Raw genomic sequence first — 18,361 nt, 5'->3', positions numbered from 1 at the left:
GCAGAGAGAATCATTCGCTCTGCACGTGACCGCCGAGGCGAAAACAGCCCTCCTTGCGCTGCCCCTTGGCCCGGCTGTGCGGCTCGGCTGGCCCGGCCTGGCCTGGGGCGAAGGTGGGAGGATCGGGGATGGGCAAGGAAGGTTGGCAGCGGACTGCGGAGGCGGAGTCCGACGCCCAGGCAGGCGCGGGATATAAGGAAGATGTCTCTCGCTGGCAGGGCTGGCACCGAGCGAGTCCCCGACGGCTGCGGAGAGCAGGAGAGCTTTCGGGAGCGGTCAGGAGGATGGAGATGTACAGCAAAGCGGAGACCCTCGAACTGCGGCAGAAGCACATCGGGTGAGCGGAGAGGGCAAAGCCCAGGAGGCTGGGAAGATGGAGCTGGCAAGGGCGGCGGCATTCCCCCATGCAGAGTAGTTGTAGGGTCGTCCTTTTCCGCCCTCCAGTCCGCGGCCGCCCTTTTTCCCGACGGAAAGCCCTCGTCCATCTGAAGATGCCCCTCTTCCCCCTTATAAAGTGACTCGGGTCCGCCCAAGATGGGAATTAGGGCTTCCCGCTGGACGGTTTAGGGTTGTGTGAAGGCAGGGAGGGGTTCAGTCCATTCTTGCCGAGTCAAGCCAGGAGTTGAAGGAGAAGCAATTCAAGACAGAGCCAATACTCAAAACTCAGCCTTCTGCTCTACTGACCGATTAGAATAAAGAAGTGCTGGGATTGAAGTGAAAAGATAAGCAAAAACGAAGATTATTGGAAATACTGATAATATTGCAGGCTTCCTTACTGGGTGAGAGGCATATTTACCTTACCAAAATGACATCTTTTCTGAACCTGTTACTTTCAGAAAGTATTTACAATGGAAAAGGCACACAGCTACCTTGGTTTACAAGCTCCAGTGATTCTTCATTTTATTAGTTTAAAATTTCCCTATAAAAGCCTACAAAACTGAGCTCGGCAGGGCTTCTGTTGCAGCTGCATACATTTGCAAAGAAAAGTTACATAAACTAGGCCGATTGCTTATTGATGATTAATTTTGCATTAAGGGTTGATTTTAGAAACACTTAATTTTGATTGTTCCTACATTTACTAACTTTCAGTGACATTTACACTTGCAATATACTTACTTTTATTTTGTAAAGTGAGTAAGTCCTAAGAATAACAAAAGTACTTTCCTTTTTCATTTAAAGGCACACCTTGAACTATAAAAGTCTATCATCTTCCATCCTAAAATCATCCTTGCTTTCATATCTTGGTTTCCAATGATTTCACTTCTGTAAAAATAGTCACATTAACACCTAAAAGACTAGATCAGTATTGATTTCCCTAAAGTGATAAATATAGTAAGCACACTAAGATGCACGTATCATGAATTGGATTAGATGAGCCAAAGTTAGATGCCAGTGTTGACATGCTGACATATAACCATCGGTTTATATAAGCATCAGCAAGTGTAATTCTTGCATAACCAGCCTGCTGATGTTATGCAAAACCTAAGTTGTTTGCCAAGACAAAAATTCTGTACAAACATAAAGGGTTGTTTCATCAGGGTTTTTGCAAAATACTATTGCAAAAAAAAACAAAAAACCCCAAACTATTTTGTTCTTCCTGGTATATAACCTTCCAAATATAAAAGTAGACAGACTGGTAAGTTATTTAGGTTGGGGTTTTTCCCCCCCTCAATAACAACTGTGTTATTGATTTGTCTCCCAATTTATCCCCCAGATGGAAGGAACCCTTTCATGCATCCCCAGGCACAAATTTAGGACAGGTCAGACAGGAAGTGGGAGGGAGGTTAGTCTCCTTTTTGTAATGTCTTCAAAGGTCTATTGTTTCAAAATAGTTTCTTGGTTAAAACTTGATTTAGGTTCTTAGTTCTGCACTACTGTTAATCTTCTCATCGTTCCCACCACCCATCTCCTTCCACTTATGACTGTATGACTGTAACCTTGTTGCCTGTATCCTTATGATTTATATTGATATTGATTGTTTCCTGATAGTTTATTTGTACCCTATGACTATCATTAAGTGTTGTACCTTATTATTCTTGATGAAGGTATCTTTTCTTTTATGCTACACTGAGAGCATATGCACCAAGACTAATTCCTTCTGCGTCCAATCACACTTGGCCAATAAAAAATTATGTTCTATTCTATTCTGTTAGCTTGGAACAGAGGAACCTGCTCATATGATTTTCAAAATTGTAGGAAACAAGTTCTCAGCTAACAGATTACAGTAGAACTGAGATTCCAATTCAGACACCAATTCCATTAGTATATCAACACTTGCTGTAATCACTTAAGTGTCTTGCAGATTAATGACTGAATTGGCTAAGCTAAACTGAATTGTCATGTTAGCTGTTTTGACCTGGCATGGCCTTTCCTCAAATTCCTCACACTAAACAATGAATGCGCATGCATCATGAACTTCAGCTCTGTTTAATGTATCGCCAAGCACATTAATAGGTCTCAGTGCTAAAGGACCTCTGAAAGTAAAGAATGCAAAGCATTTTTGTGTTTGTGTACATGTGGGCTTAGCAACGCTGTTGAGCTGATCCAAACTAAAACAATTTGATATCATCTCTTACAGGCCGTCATGCAAAGTTTTCTTTGCTAAAGATCCCATTAAGATTGTGCGGGCTCATGGACAATACATGTTCGACGAGAATGGAGAAAAATACTTGGATTGCATTAACAATGTAGCACATGGTAAGAATTAAGGATTCTGCTAATGTCCCAACATCAACTACAATCAAATTACCAAATTGACTCATTCAGCCATGAATAGGTGAGCCAGAAGCTCACGCATTCTACCAGAAATATTTCCATTAATAGACAAAGTACATAAATTTTCATCATCCTTCTTGTCAAGTTTAGAAAAGAAAACTTAAGTAAGGGGGGAAAAAGGACTTCCTCAAAGGTGTGTGTACAGAGGAGCATGGTCCACATCTGTATTTTCCTAGACCAGGAGTGTCAAACTCAATTTTATTGAGGGTAGTATCAGGGTTGTGTTTGACCTTGGGGAGCTGGGGTGTGCATGTGGCCAGGGGTGGTGGCTGGGGGGCGTGGCCAGCTTGACGTCACTTGTTGAGGCTCTGTTTTTGCCGCGATAGCCTCCTGCAGCCTTATGCCAGTAAAAATGGAGCGGGGGGGGGCAGCACACAGCCCGCCTGGGCTCCGTTTTTGCTGGCAGAGTGCTGCAAGAGGCCATCGTGGCCAAAAACGTAGCATAGGCAGGCTACACGCAGCCCTCCTGAGCTCCGTTTTCGCTGGCAGAGGCACAGAAGGCCGGTCTGTTTGCTGTTTCCAGGGAGGCCCCGTGGGCCAGATCTAAGCATGCCACAGGCCGGATCCAGCCCGCAGAGCTTAAGTTTGACATCCCTGTTCTAGACTCACATGGACAGCTATCCTGAGCAAAAAAAATAAAATAAAACTGATACTTTACAGAATCCAATCTGAGTTGGTCACCAGGACCAAAGGTTGAGTTTTCCAAGCTTTTGGGGCTCGTGCTGGAACCCATCCTCAGCGAACTTCTCTGTCTCCAAAATGTGTGCATTGGGCTGTTCTATGTGTTGTATTTATATGGTCAGTTAGGGTGTTGAGGGTCAAACATCCTCATTAACAACCAAAAGCCACACAAAATCAGGCAATAATTGCCTTCATTTTGATACGTGTCTACGGCGATGGGGAAAGCAAACCATTAAGCCAGGACAGAAATAAGTACACTTACACTGTGTTGCTAGAGAGATCCGTGGAATAAGGTTTCCTGTACTTGGTTTCCTTTTTAGTTGGACACAGCCATCCTGATGTAGTCAAGGCTGCAGTGAAACAAATGGAGCTGCTTAATACCAATTCTCGATTCCTGCATGACAATCTGGTCCAGTATGCCCAACGCCTCACAGCTACTCTACCAGAGAAGCTTTCTGTGTGCTACTTTGTGAACTCTGGGTATGTCAGGAGGACTTTTCTGCCAATTCTCTGGATCATAGGAAGAAAAATCTGTTAATAAAGAAAAAAATCTCTTCCTTTCTCCTTCATGTAGTTGAGAGCATATTGGTTTTGAATGACAAATAGTTACTGCTATTTACCATATTTTTCGGAGTATAAGACGCTCCGGACTATAAAACGCACCTACCTTTTTTGGGGAGGAAAACAAGAAAAAAAAATCTGCCTCTGCAATTTGTCTCCTTGCAGCAAACATTCGGTTTCAGCACAGCCTGATTAGCACAAGGGGAAAAAAATCTGCCTCCCAGCAATTTGACTTCTTGCAGCAAACAGCGGAGGTCCATGAGGCAATAGGCAATGGCAATCCCTGCAGCCTGAAATAGCTGATGGTCGGGAGACCGATTCCAGCTGCTTGTACTAATCAGGCTGTGCTGAAACTGAAATGGGTTGTTTGCTGTTTGCTGCAAGGAGGCAAATTGCTAGGAGGCAGAGGCCAAAGGGTGGGGGGCGATGGGTGGGCAGGGCTACATTCAGTGTATAAGACACACCCAAATTTTCACCCTCTTTTAGGGGGGGGAAAGTGTGTCTTATACTCCGAAAAATATGGTATTTAACGCCAGTCCGCTTTTCTTAATAAATCCTGCTTAAGAAACTCTGTGAGAATCATGTTTGGAAATAATTAAATTTATTTTTTGGCAATTGCCAAAGAGCCTTACACAAAGATTTAGTAAGGTTGTCTATTCTATAGGTGTGTGCAAACATGCATGGACAACATTTTGGTTTTAATGCCAAAAGAAAATCCTGTTATATTATGCAACTTTGATTGCAAATCAGGCAGTTGCCCTGCCTTTATCTTGATTGAATCAGATGTAACACAACCAGCAATATTAATGTTTTAATATTGTGTTTATGCTATAAATACACTGCTGCTGTTTTTTTTTCAATTACTATGTTTTGGGCTAAACCCCCTGAATTACTTTTCTAATACTTTTTTTATAGCTCTGAAGCAAATGACCTTGCTCTGCGCCTGGCTCGGCAGTATAGCGGTCACTATGATGTGATAACCCTTGACCAGTAAGTATGCAGTGTGTATAGAGTGTAAAATAATAAATGCTACAAAAAGCTGATTCTATGTTGCCTTGAATTACATAAATGCAGGCATAGATTATGATGAATTTTTGATCAATCTGAGCTGTATACTACCTCAGTCATTTATATGAAATGTGGGAAGAAAAATTGGTTGATCTGTAATTATTCAGTAGAACAATTTTATTTACTTAGCATTAGAATTTGAACTTATACACTGTCCCATAGTGCTTTATAGCCACTCTCTGGCTGTTTTAGAATGTCAGCATTATTTGCATATTGCCCCCAACAATCTGGGTCCTCATATTCCCAATGTCAGAAGGATGAAAAGCTGAGTCAACCTTGCCCCAATCAGAATCAAACTCTAGACTATGGTCAGTTTGCCTGCAATGCTGTACTTAACCACTGTTCCACCAGTTTATTATACTGATGATAAAGGGGACATAGTGGCTCAGTGGCCAAGATGCTGAGCTTGTCAATCGAAAGGTCGGCAGTTCAATGGTTCAAATCCCTAGTGCCGTGTAATGGGGTGAGCTCCCATTACTTGTCCCAGCTTCTGCCAACCTAGCAGTTTAAAAGCACATACAAAAATAGGGACCACCTTTGGTGGGAAGGTAACAGCGTTCCTTGTGCCTTTGGCATTTAGTCATGCCAGCCACATGACCACGGAGACATCTTCAGACAGTGCTGGCTCTTCAGCTTTGAAACGGAGATGAGCATCACTCTGTAGAGCTGGGAATGATTAGCACACATGTGTGAGGGGAACCTTTAACTTTAATATACTGATGATAGTCTGCTTTTCCTCTTGGTGCTGAAATAGATAGATAGATAGGTAGGTAGGTAGGTAGATATAGACAGACAGACAGACAGACTCAGTCCTCAAGTTGGTGTTTACAGTTAGCAATCACAGGTTTTCTTCATGGTCTTCAGCGAGGTCTTTCAGGTATTCCAAAAATGACACACAGAAGTCTCCTTTAATGTTATCCTGAGAACTATTAATGGGCCCAAAGCCCTCTAGTCAACTGCATGTTCATATTGAGACTTGGACCTTAGATTGAGTCTTCCCAATCCAAGTCCAAAACCTTAAAACATTGTTCCTATATTTTGAATCACACTGTACTCATAATTTTTTTCAGCGCCTATCATGGTCACTTGACCTCCTTGATTGATATCAGTCCATATAAATTTAATCAGCTGGGAAAAGAGGCCAAAAAGGAATTTATACATGTGGTGAGTATTATTATATTTCAAGTTTTCTAGGTTCTCCCTATCAACATATTCTTTCTGTCAATTCCTGCACATGCCTATATAGAAGTTGGATCTACTGAGCTAAAATGGGGCAGGCTTTATGCAATCTGTTATTATTTTCATGTAAAAAGCCTTAAAAAGAAAAATCAATACGTATTTGCATATACTTGCATTAAAAGGAATATTTCAAAGATTTGTCTTGCCTTCTAGGCACCTTCCCCAGATATTTACAGAGGAAAGTACAGAGAAGACCATGAAGATCCAGCAGGTGCTTATGCTGATGATGTGAGAAATATTATTGAAAAAGCTCAAAAGAATGGCCGTAAGGTACATTAGCTCTTGAAACTTTTTTTTAAAAAAAGATTTCTCTTGCCTCTTCCCCATCCATCAGTGTTCGTCCTGATTATGACCACTTAACTATCTTACAGAATTGAAATGTCTTTCATTTTTTTTAACAGATTCTGGATTTTAAGGTGTTCCCTATCCCCTTTAATTCATATTTGTGAGTTTTACAAGCACTGTTTTAAATGAGGACTGACGTGGGTTTAATAAATCTGGATTTCCCCTTTCTCTCTTTACCTTCTTGATACCTTTCGTGGCTACGAATAGGAAGTATCCTAGCAAAAGTCTGCTTTCTCTATCCTTGCTGAGCACCAGGGATCTTGTTTAACAAACTAACATAATAATAGCTAAAGATACACAAATGTTCCATCTGTGAATTATAAGCAGTGTTTGAATGGATATCCTTTATTTGAACCCAAGCATGAATTGGAACACATACAGCATGGAACTTGTAGCCAAATTAAAATTCCCATTACATCAGCCCATCCCATCCAGTCAGAAGGGAAGGTATGTTGCATATCCCATCAGTTAAAGAACTGAAAGTGACGGGTTCTGGGAAAAGGGCCTTTTGTACCATTGCATCCCCCCCCCACCTTCCCCGCATTGTGGAATATTCTCCCCACGAAGGTGAAGCAGGTCTCCACTCTCCTGGGCTTCAGAAAAGAAGACAAAACATGACTCTGCGGCCTTGTGTGGGAAAGCCCAGAGAACCCACAGAGTGCTTTGAAAGCCATCTCTTCCTTTTTTAATTAATGTTAACAGTGTTTAATCAACCTGGCCTCTTTCTAAAATTTTAACTTTTATGCACTGTTTTTATATTTGAATATTTTACGGACACTCCTCAGACTTGTATTTAAAATTTCTTCACTAAGGATTTAAAAACAACTCTTTTTCTTTTTCATTTCATTTAGATGAGCAGTTCAAAAATATAAAAAAATAAATGCAGGAAAATAAAAGATTGTTCCATTCTACAAGAAGATTATGCTGAAAGCCTAACAATTTCAGTACATGTCGTCTTTCAGATAATACTGAATTCAGAAAATCAGTATGGTTCAGTGGTGGGTTGCTACCAGTTCACCCCGGATCGGGTGAACCGGTGACAACAGCAGGAGGCTCTTGCCCACCCACCCAGACACTTCTGTGGATGTGCAGAAGCGTTGCGTGTGCAAGCACCCACACGTCCATGAGCAAACCGGTAGTGATGGGTTTTAAAACCTGCCTCTGGTATGGTTCCATGGATGCCCCAGAAATATGTTTTTCATTCCAGTTTACTTCTGATTTTAGAAAAGGGATTCCAGTAAGTCATTATCTGTCTCACTGACTTTCTAGCAAGTTACATAATAATACATTAACTTTGTTTTAATACCTAAAGGAAAACTAAATAGTATATAAGAAAGCTGCCTTCCCTAACCTAGCACTTGCCAAAATTGTTAGATTACAACTCTTGGGAGTCTCAATCATAATTAAAATTGTTTACCATTTTGGCTGAAAAAAGGTGAAATAGAATTTAGAATTAGAAACCACAAAACCTTATCCACCAAACTCAACCAAAATAAATACAAAAGGATAAAAGGATAACAAAACACAATGTAGTGTGATTAGGTTTAAAAGAAAACACTCTGGTTCAGGGGTCTCCAACCTTGGTCCCTTTAAAACTTGTGGACTTCAACTCCCAGAGTTTCTCAGCCAGCTTTGCTGGCTGAGGGACTCTGGGAGTTGAAGTCCACAAGTCTTAAAGGGACCAAGGTTGGAGACCCCTGCTCTGGTTAACTAAAAGTCCAAGTAAGAAAGGCTGAAGACTAGAGCAAATACCAAAGTATCTGATATATACATGAGCAAAAGTTGCTATTTAAAATCAGCAATTACAAATATTTTAAAGTGATTTTAAAGAAGGAATTTCAGAAGAATAGACTTTGTTTATTAACAGGTAATTAATTATGGTACAAAAATCGCCATCACAAAAGGATCAACAAAAGTGAAATCGCAACCATCAGCTGATCAGTGAGTTTTAGACTTCACATGAAGATGACAGTGCTGATTAAATTTCATTTTGGTTATTAATAATTATTGATTTTTTTTGTGGTGATCCAATAAATAGTATACTCACAGTGTTTAACTAAAAAGGGAAAAAGGAAAACAAGCTGAAAATTAAACCAGATAATAATTTAAAGTTAGCTAAATGCATAGAATTAAGGATATGCACTGCTTCAAATTTATTTGGTAAGAAGCACTTTGGAACCTACTGTACTACAAATCTAACACTTATCTGCAATCATGTGCTTAAGGATTGCCTTAATAATTCACAAGGACATACTACATTTTGTACCTAATTCTTCCCAATCAGATCTGAAGCACAGCACAGCTCTTGACAAAAACAAGCTGATAAATAATCATAATAATACTGTTTCCAGGGATGTTTAAAGTCCTAAAAAGTGCTGCATCCTTTTTTAACTTATTTTCTCCAACTACCTTAAAGTCCAGAACTCTATCAGTCTTTAATTCCTTAACCGTTTTTTTTAAAAAAAAACAAAATCTAACAGGTAGTTTCTATTTTCTTCCCTTTGTCTGTTTCTCTCCCTTTTCATATATATCTTTATAGGTTTTGGTGCCGTAGACCTGTGATAACGTTTTACAGACAATGGGGAATCTTCTACTGCCTGGCTGTAGTGTACCTCTTCAAGTCTATGTGTACTTCTTTACACGTTACCGCATGAGCTTCTTTCCAGGAAGACCCTCCTGCCCAGCTACCATGGAACCTACAGATTCTCAGGGAGGGTTGCGCAAAGTGTGGGAGGCAGTCAGTTAAATAGCAAACGTGCGCTGCAGGCAGTTTTGGGGGACAGCAGTGACTTAATGCTGAGGGCAAAAAAACAGAAAGAAAAAAGTAAGCTTCATGTTCTGGTCTACCAAAAGTGCTGATACTGACTCTTGATTTGACATAATGTCTTTGTGTTTGTTTGCGTTGTTTTTATTCCCAGAAACTGAAATTACTTTATCTGTAGGCTTCTTTTTGTCCAGTGGCTCTTTTTTGTGACCTTTCTTTTTAAGTCTTTTCTAAAGCAGGGATGTCCAAAATTTCACTCTGTGGAACATTTAACCCTGGGCCGTATGTTTAGGTACCTTAGCTGAGAAAAAGAAGATGCAACTGTCTATTCCAGTGTGCCATATATGATAAAAGAATGTGCCAAATACTCTTTTTATATTTGAGGATTTGGAATCATGAATCATTAATCAAAATACGGAACCTCATCATTTATTAGATAATCTGGAAGTAAAATCTCTCTGTACTCTCTGTATTCCATCTAAAGTAGATACTTAAATATGTTGGTACACTTTGAAGATCAGTTCAACACTTAAATGTTTTGTGATAATTTAATAATTCAATTGGATGCCTGACCTGGCATTGAAAAATTGGGCATCCCTTACTCATAGTTATGCATACAACTGCCCCAACTCTTTGTTCATTTACTTTTCTTGTTTTGATAGCCTACATTTAATTGTTGGGTCATTTGCAAAAGACTAGGTTGGGGACCATTCTTTCTTCTGTAACACCTTCTTCTGCAACATCTTCTCTGACTTAGATTGCTGCCTTTATTGCTGAATCCATGCAGAGTTGTGGAGGCCAAATAATTCCACCTGCAGGCTATTTCCAGAAAGTGGCACAGTATGTATAGTGCGTGGAATGGCTTAATTGTAGCAGGACAATTAGCAGGAGTTCTCCAATCTTACTATCATACCTTCCTACAATTTTCAATATAGCAATATAGCCAGCATCTAAGAATCCCAATACATATGGAGGGCACCAGATTGGTGAATAGTAATAATTTAATGCCCCATTCTGCCGTGTTTCCCCCAAAATACAACCTTCTCAGAAAGTAAGTCCTAGCTTGATTTTTACATGTGTGCCCAATATAAGTCCTACCCCCAAAATAAGCCCTAATTAAGACCTCGCCCACTCCAGGGTGCACAGGTAAAAATTAAGCTAGGGTGGGAATGGAGTGTGTGGAGCTGCCCTACTACTTACCTTCGGATACTTGCAGCCAGGTCTCACACACCTCTGCCCATTTCTTCTGCCGGCAAGGCTTTCCTGAAGGCCTCTCTAGCCCAGGGGTCTCCAACCTTGACAAATTGAAGACGTGTGGACTTCAACTCCCAGAGTTCCTCAGCCAGCAAATGCAGAGCTCTGTTATTGGGTGCAGAGGCCTTTAGCAAAGTCTTGCAGCCTTGCCGGATGAAGAAGTTCCTAAAGGCTCTGATAGTGAAAAAGAGGCCGGGGGCAACATGTGCAAGTGAGGCGAGTCAGTGGACGACATTCCCCCCCCCCTGAAAATAAGACCTGGTGCCTTTTTTGGTGGCAAAAAATATAAGACAGGGTCTTATTTTCGGGGAAACATGGTACCTATTAAGAAATAGTGGCTTGTGGCTGTAATTTTTGTTCCCTGAAGTAGCAGACAACTTGTAACGAGAAGATTTTGGCAAGTAATTCAGCCCAATAGCAATGATGGTGATTTTTTTTTCCACTGTAATATCTTAGTATGCACTGTTCCCAGTAATGTACACATTTAGAGAAACAGTGTTTGAGAAGAGTTATCATGCCAATGAATATTTCCCTTGTTTTATTTTTAGCATGTAAATTGAAATGAATAGCAGAATAAACATGTATGGAGTAAATAACGCAGAGTGGTTTAGAAAAGCATTCAGACCTGGCCCCCCTATGGATATATTGAGGGGATAGTTTTATGAACGATATACCTGATGATTTTTCTGATCAAAGGTAGCAATTTCAAATTTTTCATTTGATTTGGCCTTTCAATAACTAAAAACCAACAATATGTTGGGCCCCAGGCAATGTTTCAAGTCCACTTAGTTCCTTTCAGGCTCTGGTGACTCACTCTAATAAAGAGTGCAGCATGTATTTTATAACAATAGCAATATTTATAATTCTCAGATCTCAAAGGAGATTTTTAGGAGCTACAGTATGTTTAAAGTTCATATAATTAATCATTTTATCATGTGGACGAAGGTTACAAATCAATGGTTAGAAAGGTCATAATGAGACATCTGAACTTTTTTTTTCCAGATTTGTCCACAAAGCAGGAGGAGTTTTCATAGCAGATGAAGTCCAAGTTGGATTTGGTCGGGTTGGGAAGAATTTCTGGGCATTCCAGCTACAAGGTGAAGACTTTGTGCCTGACATTGTCACTATGGGGAAGCCCATTGGCAATGGCCACCCAATGTCTTGTGTTGTCACAACAAGAGAAATTGCAGAAGCCTTTGGTGCCTCAGGGTTAGAATACTTCAATACTGTGAGTATCACTTTTAGTGTTACTTCTAATCAGACAGTTAAGTTCTGATCATCAGAATACAAATCAAGTTTTTAGTGATATACAGTCTTCCAAAATGGAAACTATAGTACTTACGCTATTAAAATATAAATCAGCCAGCCTGATTTAAAAGGAAGTGGGATATTTAATAAGGCAATTGAGAAGAGGTGGTTTGTGCACCTACTCAATCTGTTACTGAGATGCTAAAGTTTAGCTTTGTACTGTTTCATTCTAATCATCTCTAAATTGGACCACATAATCTTTCAAATAGAGTATTTTGTCAAAAACTCCTCTCCTCTCCAATAGAGAGTTGCCCTTGGTGAAATAAGGTCACATTTAAGGGGAAAGAGATATTTGAAATTGCTGTCCTATACAACTATTAGAATCTCAACTATTCTTGCTTTCAGTTTGGTGGCAACCCAGTATCTTGTGCAATTGGTTTGGCTGTCTTGGATATAATAGAACAGGAAGATCTACAAGGTAATGCCACACACGTTGGAAACTACCTCTTTGGACTACTCGAGGAACAGCAGAAAAAACACTCATTGGTGGGGGATGTCAGGTAAGGTAAAATGTACTTTTAGGTTATTACCATCATAAAAGAAAACCTGTTCATTGGTCAAAAAAACATTACTGTGACATACTGCCCTCAGATCTCTAATACAACTAGGGCTGACCAAAGTAATGCAAACTAAAAAGCTGCTTTAGAAGACTCTGAAGAAAAGGTAGTTCAAGATGCAGCTGCCAAGCTATTTACTGGTTATAGTGAAGATAAAGATATCTAGCCTATGCTGAAAGAATTTTACAATTTCTAGATATAGTTTAGAATGATGATGCTTATCTTCTAAAGGTCAACATAGATTAGAAACCGTGTTTCTGAAGAAGTAACTGTTACCAGTTACCAGTTGGAACTTTTACTTTCTAAGGGAAACAAGGAAACCTTTTTCAAGTTAGCATTTTTACTGAGTTATAAAGTTATATAAAATAGAAAAAACAAAGTAAATAGGAAAGCAGTGGGGAGGGAAAGGGGAAGGAGAAGTGAGGAAAGATAAAAAAGTAAGAAAAAGAAGGGTTGACTTCCGACTCTCTCTGTTACAATAAAATAAGGCATTAACATCAAATCACAACTTTTTGCTTTTACCTGATAGTATAAACAAGCCATTTTTATAAATCTAATCAGTAAATCCCAAAGTCAAAGTTTCATTCTTCTCCACATCAAGCACGAGGTTCAAAAATGGTTTCCATGTGGAAACACAAGTATTTGTGTTCTTTTCTTTAATCAAAATGGTCACTTTTGCCATTTCAGTCATCAATTTCTGCAACCATTAATCCATAATAGGAATCGAAGTATCCTTCCATTTTTGTGCATACAATAGTTTTACAATAGGAAAACTTTTTCAAGGGTGGCTACCCACTGCAAATTTTCTTCTTGTTGGTTAAGGGTAGTGTATACTTAATTAATGTTTGATCACTCTCCAGATATTACATTCTTAAAGATAAACTATACTGGCATTCTTTTCTGTTGCCACCATCTTTGCTGCATGCAGAGAAAGAATAGCCCTGCCTTTGCTCCAAATTCAAAGGAAAGCAGAGAGGTTTGCTATGGAATGAGTTACCTCCTGGGTTACGCCAACTTCCCGACCTCCGTACCTTCAAGCGGGAACTGAAGACTCTGCTATTCAATCAGGCGGGACTAGCCTAAATATTATTTTAATTTGATATTTTAGTTTAACTTAGCTTTAATTGAATTTTAAACTGTATTAATTTATTTATAAATTTATAGTTTAGGGTTTTATATCGGTCGTTTGACCGTTTTAGTTTTAAATTGGCCGGTTAAATATTTCATTTTAAATGTATTTTAAATTTATTGTGTTCCTATGTGTTTTAATAAGGCTGTACACCACCCTGAGTCCTTCGGGAGAAGGGCGGTCTAGAAATCAAATAAATAAATAAATAAATAAATAAATAAATTAATTAATAAAATAATAAATAAATAATAAATAAATAAATAAATAAATAAATAACGGTTGCTTAGAACTAAGTTGGAATTTCCTGACAGTTAGTAGAACTTAGAACTAAGGAGAAATTTCCTGACAGTTAGAACAATTAATAAGTGGACAACTTGCCTGCAGAAGTTGTGAATGCTCCAACACTGGACATTTTTAAGAAGATGTTGGATAACCATTTGTCTGAAGTGGTGTAGGGTTTCCTGCCTGGGCAGGGGGTTGGACTAGAAGACCTCCAAGGTCCCTTCCAACTCTGTTGTTGTTTTTGTGATGATGATGATGGTGGTGATGATGATGATGTCCACTTGGAGGAAGGGGTCAGAAAAGTTAAGGTGCTCTGTGCCATACATGTGAAAAAGAGGCAGGGGTTCAGTTGCATGGTGGTGATTGCCATCTTGACTTTTTTTTTGACCCCTCGCTCCATGGACACCTTTGTAGAAAAGTCTGCCTAGCACTCAGTAGTTTTGCCCGTACAAGCACACACACAGAAAGACAGATACATATAAACACACCCAGCTATCATGAAGTGACCTATTGTTTTATAGTGAAACGTGATTTTCGTGATTTTGTTACATGTCCTTCTTTATGTTTTTAGAGGTGCTGGCTTATTTATTGGTGTGGACCTTGTGAAAGATCAAGTAAGGAGAAAACCAGCTACTGCTGAAGCCCAGCATATCATTTACAAGTAAGTATCTTATCAAAATGTAATGTTAAACTGAAGTAAATGAATTCATACCCAGCAGGTGCTCATTTTTACTGGTTTCCTTACCTTTGCCAAGAAATTTACCAAAATATAGAATGCATTACCTACCTTAGGCAATTGAGGCACCATGGAAGGGAAATTGCTGAATATATTATTGCTGTAAGATGTCTTCTTATCCTTAAGAACCTGTGTCTTCTTGAAAATTCCTGAAAGTCCCATGAATTCTCCTCCTATTATACTTCCAGTAGTATGTATGAATGTATAGCATGTATGTATGTATTCTCAAGCTGTGTCACCACCAAAATGTTGTTAAATTCACCCAGATTAAAAGTAGTTTTAAAGTAATTTCTTAAAATTAAACATCACATATTTTTCTTAGTGTTCAAGAGTAGCTTTTTTGCTTCTGTCTAATTAGGCTGAAAGAAAGGAAGATCCTTCTGAGTGCAGACGGGCCTTACAGAAATGTCTTGAAGTTTAAGCCACCCATGTGCTTCAGCATGGAAGATGCAAAGTTTGTAGTAGATCAAATTGACGAGCTCCTTACAGGTAAAGTATTTAGGTAGAATACTGACTTTGTCTAGGTTTATTTTAAAAGCCACACCACTATATAATAGGAAGAGGTTGGTATGTCATCATTGACCCACAGGAGAAGGAGTGGAGATGGATACAGGCAGTGGCCATAGCTTTGCTCAGTGTAAATAGGAAATCCATAGCTTTTTATCGATGGTTAGATAAGAGAAACAGGCGTTAGCACTTCTAAAATTACAAGAGAAAGAATAATTTTATTATTAGGGTTGATTACTGTAACTTATTAATTTTGATTAGTATTAACAACATGTATTAATATTATGAGGGGAAAAACACTGTTATTATGAGATTACTATTAGAGAATACTATTATTATTACTATGATGTATATTACTCAAAAGAATTGTAGCTATACAACACACTGTCTAATGGATTTTGAACATATTGCTCTTTCTATTTATATTAATAAAAAGGAGGGGAAAAAGGAAATCCATAGCTCCATTCCATGGAGAACCTGGCTAGTCCAAAATACGGGGAAGATAAGACTTGATCCTTAAGACAAACATGTAAATAATTTCATAACCATCTGCATGATCATGGTAGATAGGGTCTTAGATTGTATATAGTCTGATCCAATAAACAAAACTTAATAGCTTTCAGCTCTCAGGTAAGCTCTTTGTGTAATTTAGATCAGCGGTCTTCAACCTTGTCATCTTTAAGTCTGGCGGACTTCAACTCCCAGAATTCCCCAGCCAGAGTTGAAGTCTGTCAGGCTTAAAGTTGCCAAGGTTGGAGACCCCTGATTTAGATAAACTCTTGTTGAAATGTATTCTTTGAACAGAATCCAAAGGGGAATAAAACAACTTTACTGCTTTACAGCTTTGATAAGCTAGGAAGTAGTATTGTTTATGGACTACAAACTCCAATAATTTAATACATTTCATAAATAATTTGAAAAAAGAGCAAATTTAAAGAAGGCATGCATAGATTTGAATTGTTCAACTTGCTGCTTCCAGATACATTGGACTTCAAGCTTAGGAGCCTTATACTAAGTGGAATTGAATTAGGTGATCTTCAAGATTCATGTGTGGAATTGTGTGATCAATTATTTATATTTCTTTACACTCAAAAGAAGTTTTTCATAATGAAATAAATTTATTTTGTGTTCTAGATTTAGAAGAAGCCACTCAAATCAGGACTAAAAGCAGTCTACCTACAAATACTCAGTCTAAAAGAAAAGTAAGTTTGGAAAAAGCAAATTTTGTACTATTACATTGTTTTCTTTCCTACAGTAATACATGTACATTCACTAATAGTGCATCAAATATTTCCAGTCTGTGTCACTTTCTCTTTTGTATTTTCATTAGTCATTCCAATACATTAGTCCATCAGTTCACAAATAAAAATCTACAAAAATATCTTGAAATACTGGATATATTTTCTTGCTTTCTTTTCTCCTCTCAAAAACTCCCATTTTGTAAATATATTTTCCATATAATATGCATTCTGATATATGTTTGTTTGTGTGTGCATGTGTGTGTCTGTAGATGCATACATGTTGTATACATACACACATACAAGAACTACCCTGCAAAATGTGAAGAGATACAAATTCTGAATATCAATATTTTGATCAGCTCATTCATCCAATCAATCAGGCCAAATTGCATTCCTCTCTTGGAACTACATGAGTGAAAAGCAGGAATGAGAAATAGTTCTGGCTGTTCTGAATAAATCAAATATTTGTTGAAGTCAGTATCTGCTTGTTTCTCAATTTACTCATTTCTTTCAGTTGCCTACTTGTGGGAATTCCCAGTTAGAATCCAACAATGAAAACATCAGTCCAATTAATGGAACCATCTGCAGACACGAAAACGGGTTTTCTGGTGAAAGCCATGCAGTGCCTTGTAAAAGAATTAGGACGTGAAACGGAAGGATTTCCTGTGTAGCTGATGGTGTTTAAAGAAAAATGGCTTCAGTCTATTATTTCTTATAATTCATTCTATATGATAGAGAAATATCCATTTTTACCTATGGTCAACATTTGGAGCATCCGGTTTTGCAATACTATTTTATTAGACAAAATTAGTATTGCCTTCTTTGTTTGAGATGCCACAGATATATTTTGACTCACCGTTTGACATTTCAGGGAGCAAATTTAAATATTAATGATGCCTCACATTTTAATGATGAACGTATAGTCCTATGCCTTACAAACATATAACTTGTACAACTCAAAAGTAGTTGAACAAAAGGACGCATGGAAGAATCTGTGATGGTGGGTACATTTTTAAGACTTATGAATCAGATTTGTGAATCAGATGATAGGTTTTGTTGTGTTTGTATTTGTGTATGTATGCAAGAGAAAATAAATTTTGATTCCTTAGGTATACAATATGGAAAATAACATGGCTTATACTCAGTGTTAGATTTGTATTAGTATCATGTAGCATGATAAAACCTCATTAAACTTGACTAAACATTTTGATGTACTGTGACATTTATTGTATTCATTTTAGCAGATGTTTGTCAATTGTTTCATTAATGTTATCAGTATTCTTTATCACTCTAATTGATCATTAGGTAATTTTTAATTCATTTATTTCAAAGAATAAAATTATCTAACCATGGAATCCTTGTGTATTTAAATGAACAATTTGCCATCAATGTGTAATAAATACTTGGTAATGTTACTTTCTTTTTTGGGTTGATCTTTACTCCCATCTCAAACTAGCATAGCTATAAATTAACATGGTTAATGCTTATGGACATCAGCTGCTTGGAATGGGTGAATTATTATTCAAAGTTCAAACCCATATTGCTGTGAATTTTAAATATTCAAGGTAGAGCAACTACCTCAATTTGCACTCATAGCCCAAAATAGGAAAAACAAAGTTTAAATTTAATATGTTTATGAAATTATTTGTGTTCCTTTTTTTCTGAAAAAGGAAGTGAGCTCTTTTATATTTCCTTCTGTTGTTGTTGTTAGTTGCAAAGTTGTGTCTGACCCATCGCAACCCCATGGACAATATTTCTCCAGGCCTTCCTGTCCTCTACCATCCTCTGGAGTTCATTTAAAATGCTCACGCCTACTGCTTCAGTGACTCCATCAAGCCACCTCGTTCTCTATTGTCCCCTTCTTTTTTTGCCCTCAATCTTTTCCAGCTTTGGGCTCTTCTTCAGTGAGTCCTT

At 38.3% G+C, this 18,361-nt stretch overlaps 1 protein-coding gene across 3 annotated transcripts; it reads left to right on the top strand.

The window, feature by feature from the left end:
* Window positions 1-67: 67 nt before the first annotated feature.
* Window positions 68-17,802, top strand: ETNPPL (ethanolamine-phosphate phospho-lyase). Of its 3 annotated transcripts, none has more exons than XM_058193279.1 (13): window positions 68-337; window positions 2,579-2,697; window positions 3,777-3,936; window positions 4,933-5,007; window positions 6,156-6,249; window positions 6,478-6,594; window positions 10,191-10,273; window positions 11,690-11,915; window positions 12,341-12,495; window positions 14,535-14,624; window positions 15,058-15,188; window positions 16,341-16,408; window positions 16,962-17,802. In XM_058193279.1, exons 1-13 carry the CDS (start codon window positions 129-131, stop codon window positions 17,094-17,096), a joined length of 1,662 nt encoding a protein of 553 aa, XP_058049262.1. In that variant the 5' UTR covers window positions 68-128; the 3' UTR covers window positions 17,097-17,802. The 3 variants fall into 3 exon arrangements, with proteins under 3 accessions (XP_058049262.1, XP_058049263.1, XP_058049264.1); XM_058193280.1 differs by lacking the exon at window positions 68-337 and adding an exon at window positions 374-779; XM_058193281.1 differs by lacking the exon at window positions 68-337 and having other exon boundaries at window positions 2,637-2,776.
* Window positions 17,803-18,361: the final 559 nt, after the last annotated feature.

The sequence above is a fragment of the Ahaetulla prasina genome, chromosome 8 (genome assembly GCF_028640845.1).
Source record: "Ahaetulla prasina isolate Xishuangbanna chromosome 8, ASM2864084v1, whole genome shotgun sequence".
Taxonomy (NCBI): Eukaryota; Metazoa; Chordata; class Lepidosauria; order Squamata; family Colubridae; genus Ahaetulla; species Ahaetulla prasina.
Note: the sequence above shows the minus strand (reverse complement) of the source record. Positions and strands in the feature narration are given on the sequence as shown.

What these genes read in the sequence shown, in the direction of transcription:
- ETNPPL (XM_058193279.1), top strand. Translation starts at nt 129, where the DNA reads ATGGGCAAGGAAGGTTGGCAGCGGACTGCGGAGGCGGAGTCCGACGCC. An exon ending in AAAAGGAATTTATACATGTG is followed by an intron (nt 6,250 to 6,477) that starts GTGAGTATTATT and finishes CTTGCCTTCTAG; the next exon opens with GCACCTTCCCCAGATATTTA. An exon ending in TATTTCCAGAAAGTGGCACA is followed by an intron (nt 10,274 to 11,689) that starts GTATGTATAGTG and finishes TTTTTTTTCCAG; the next exon opens with ATTTGTCCACAAAGCAGGAG.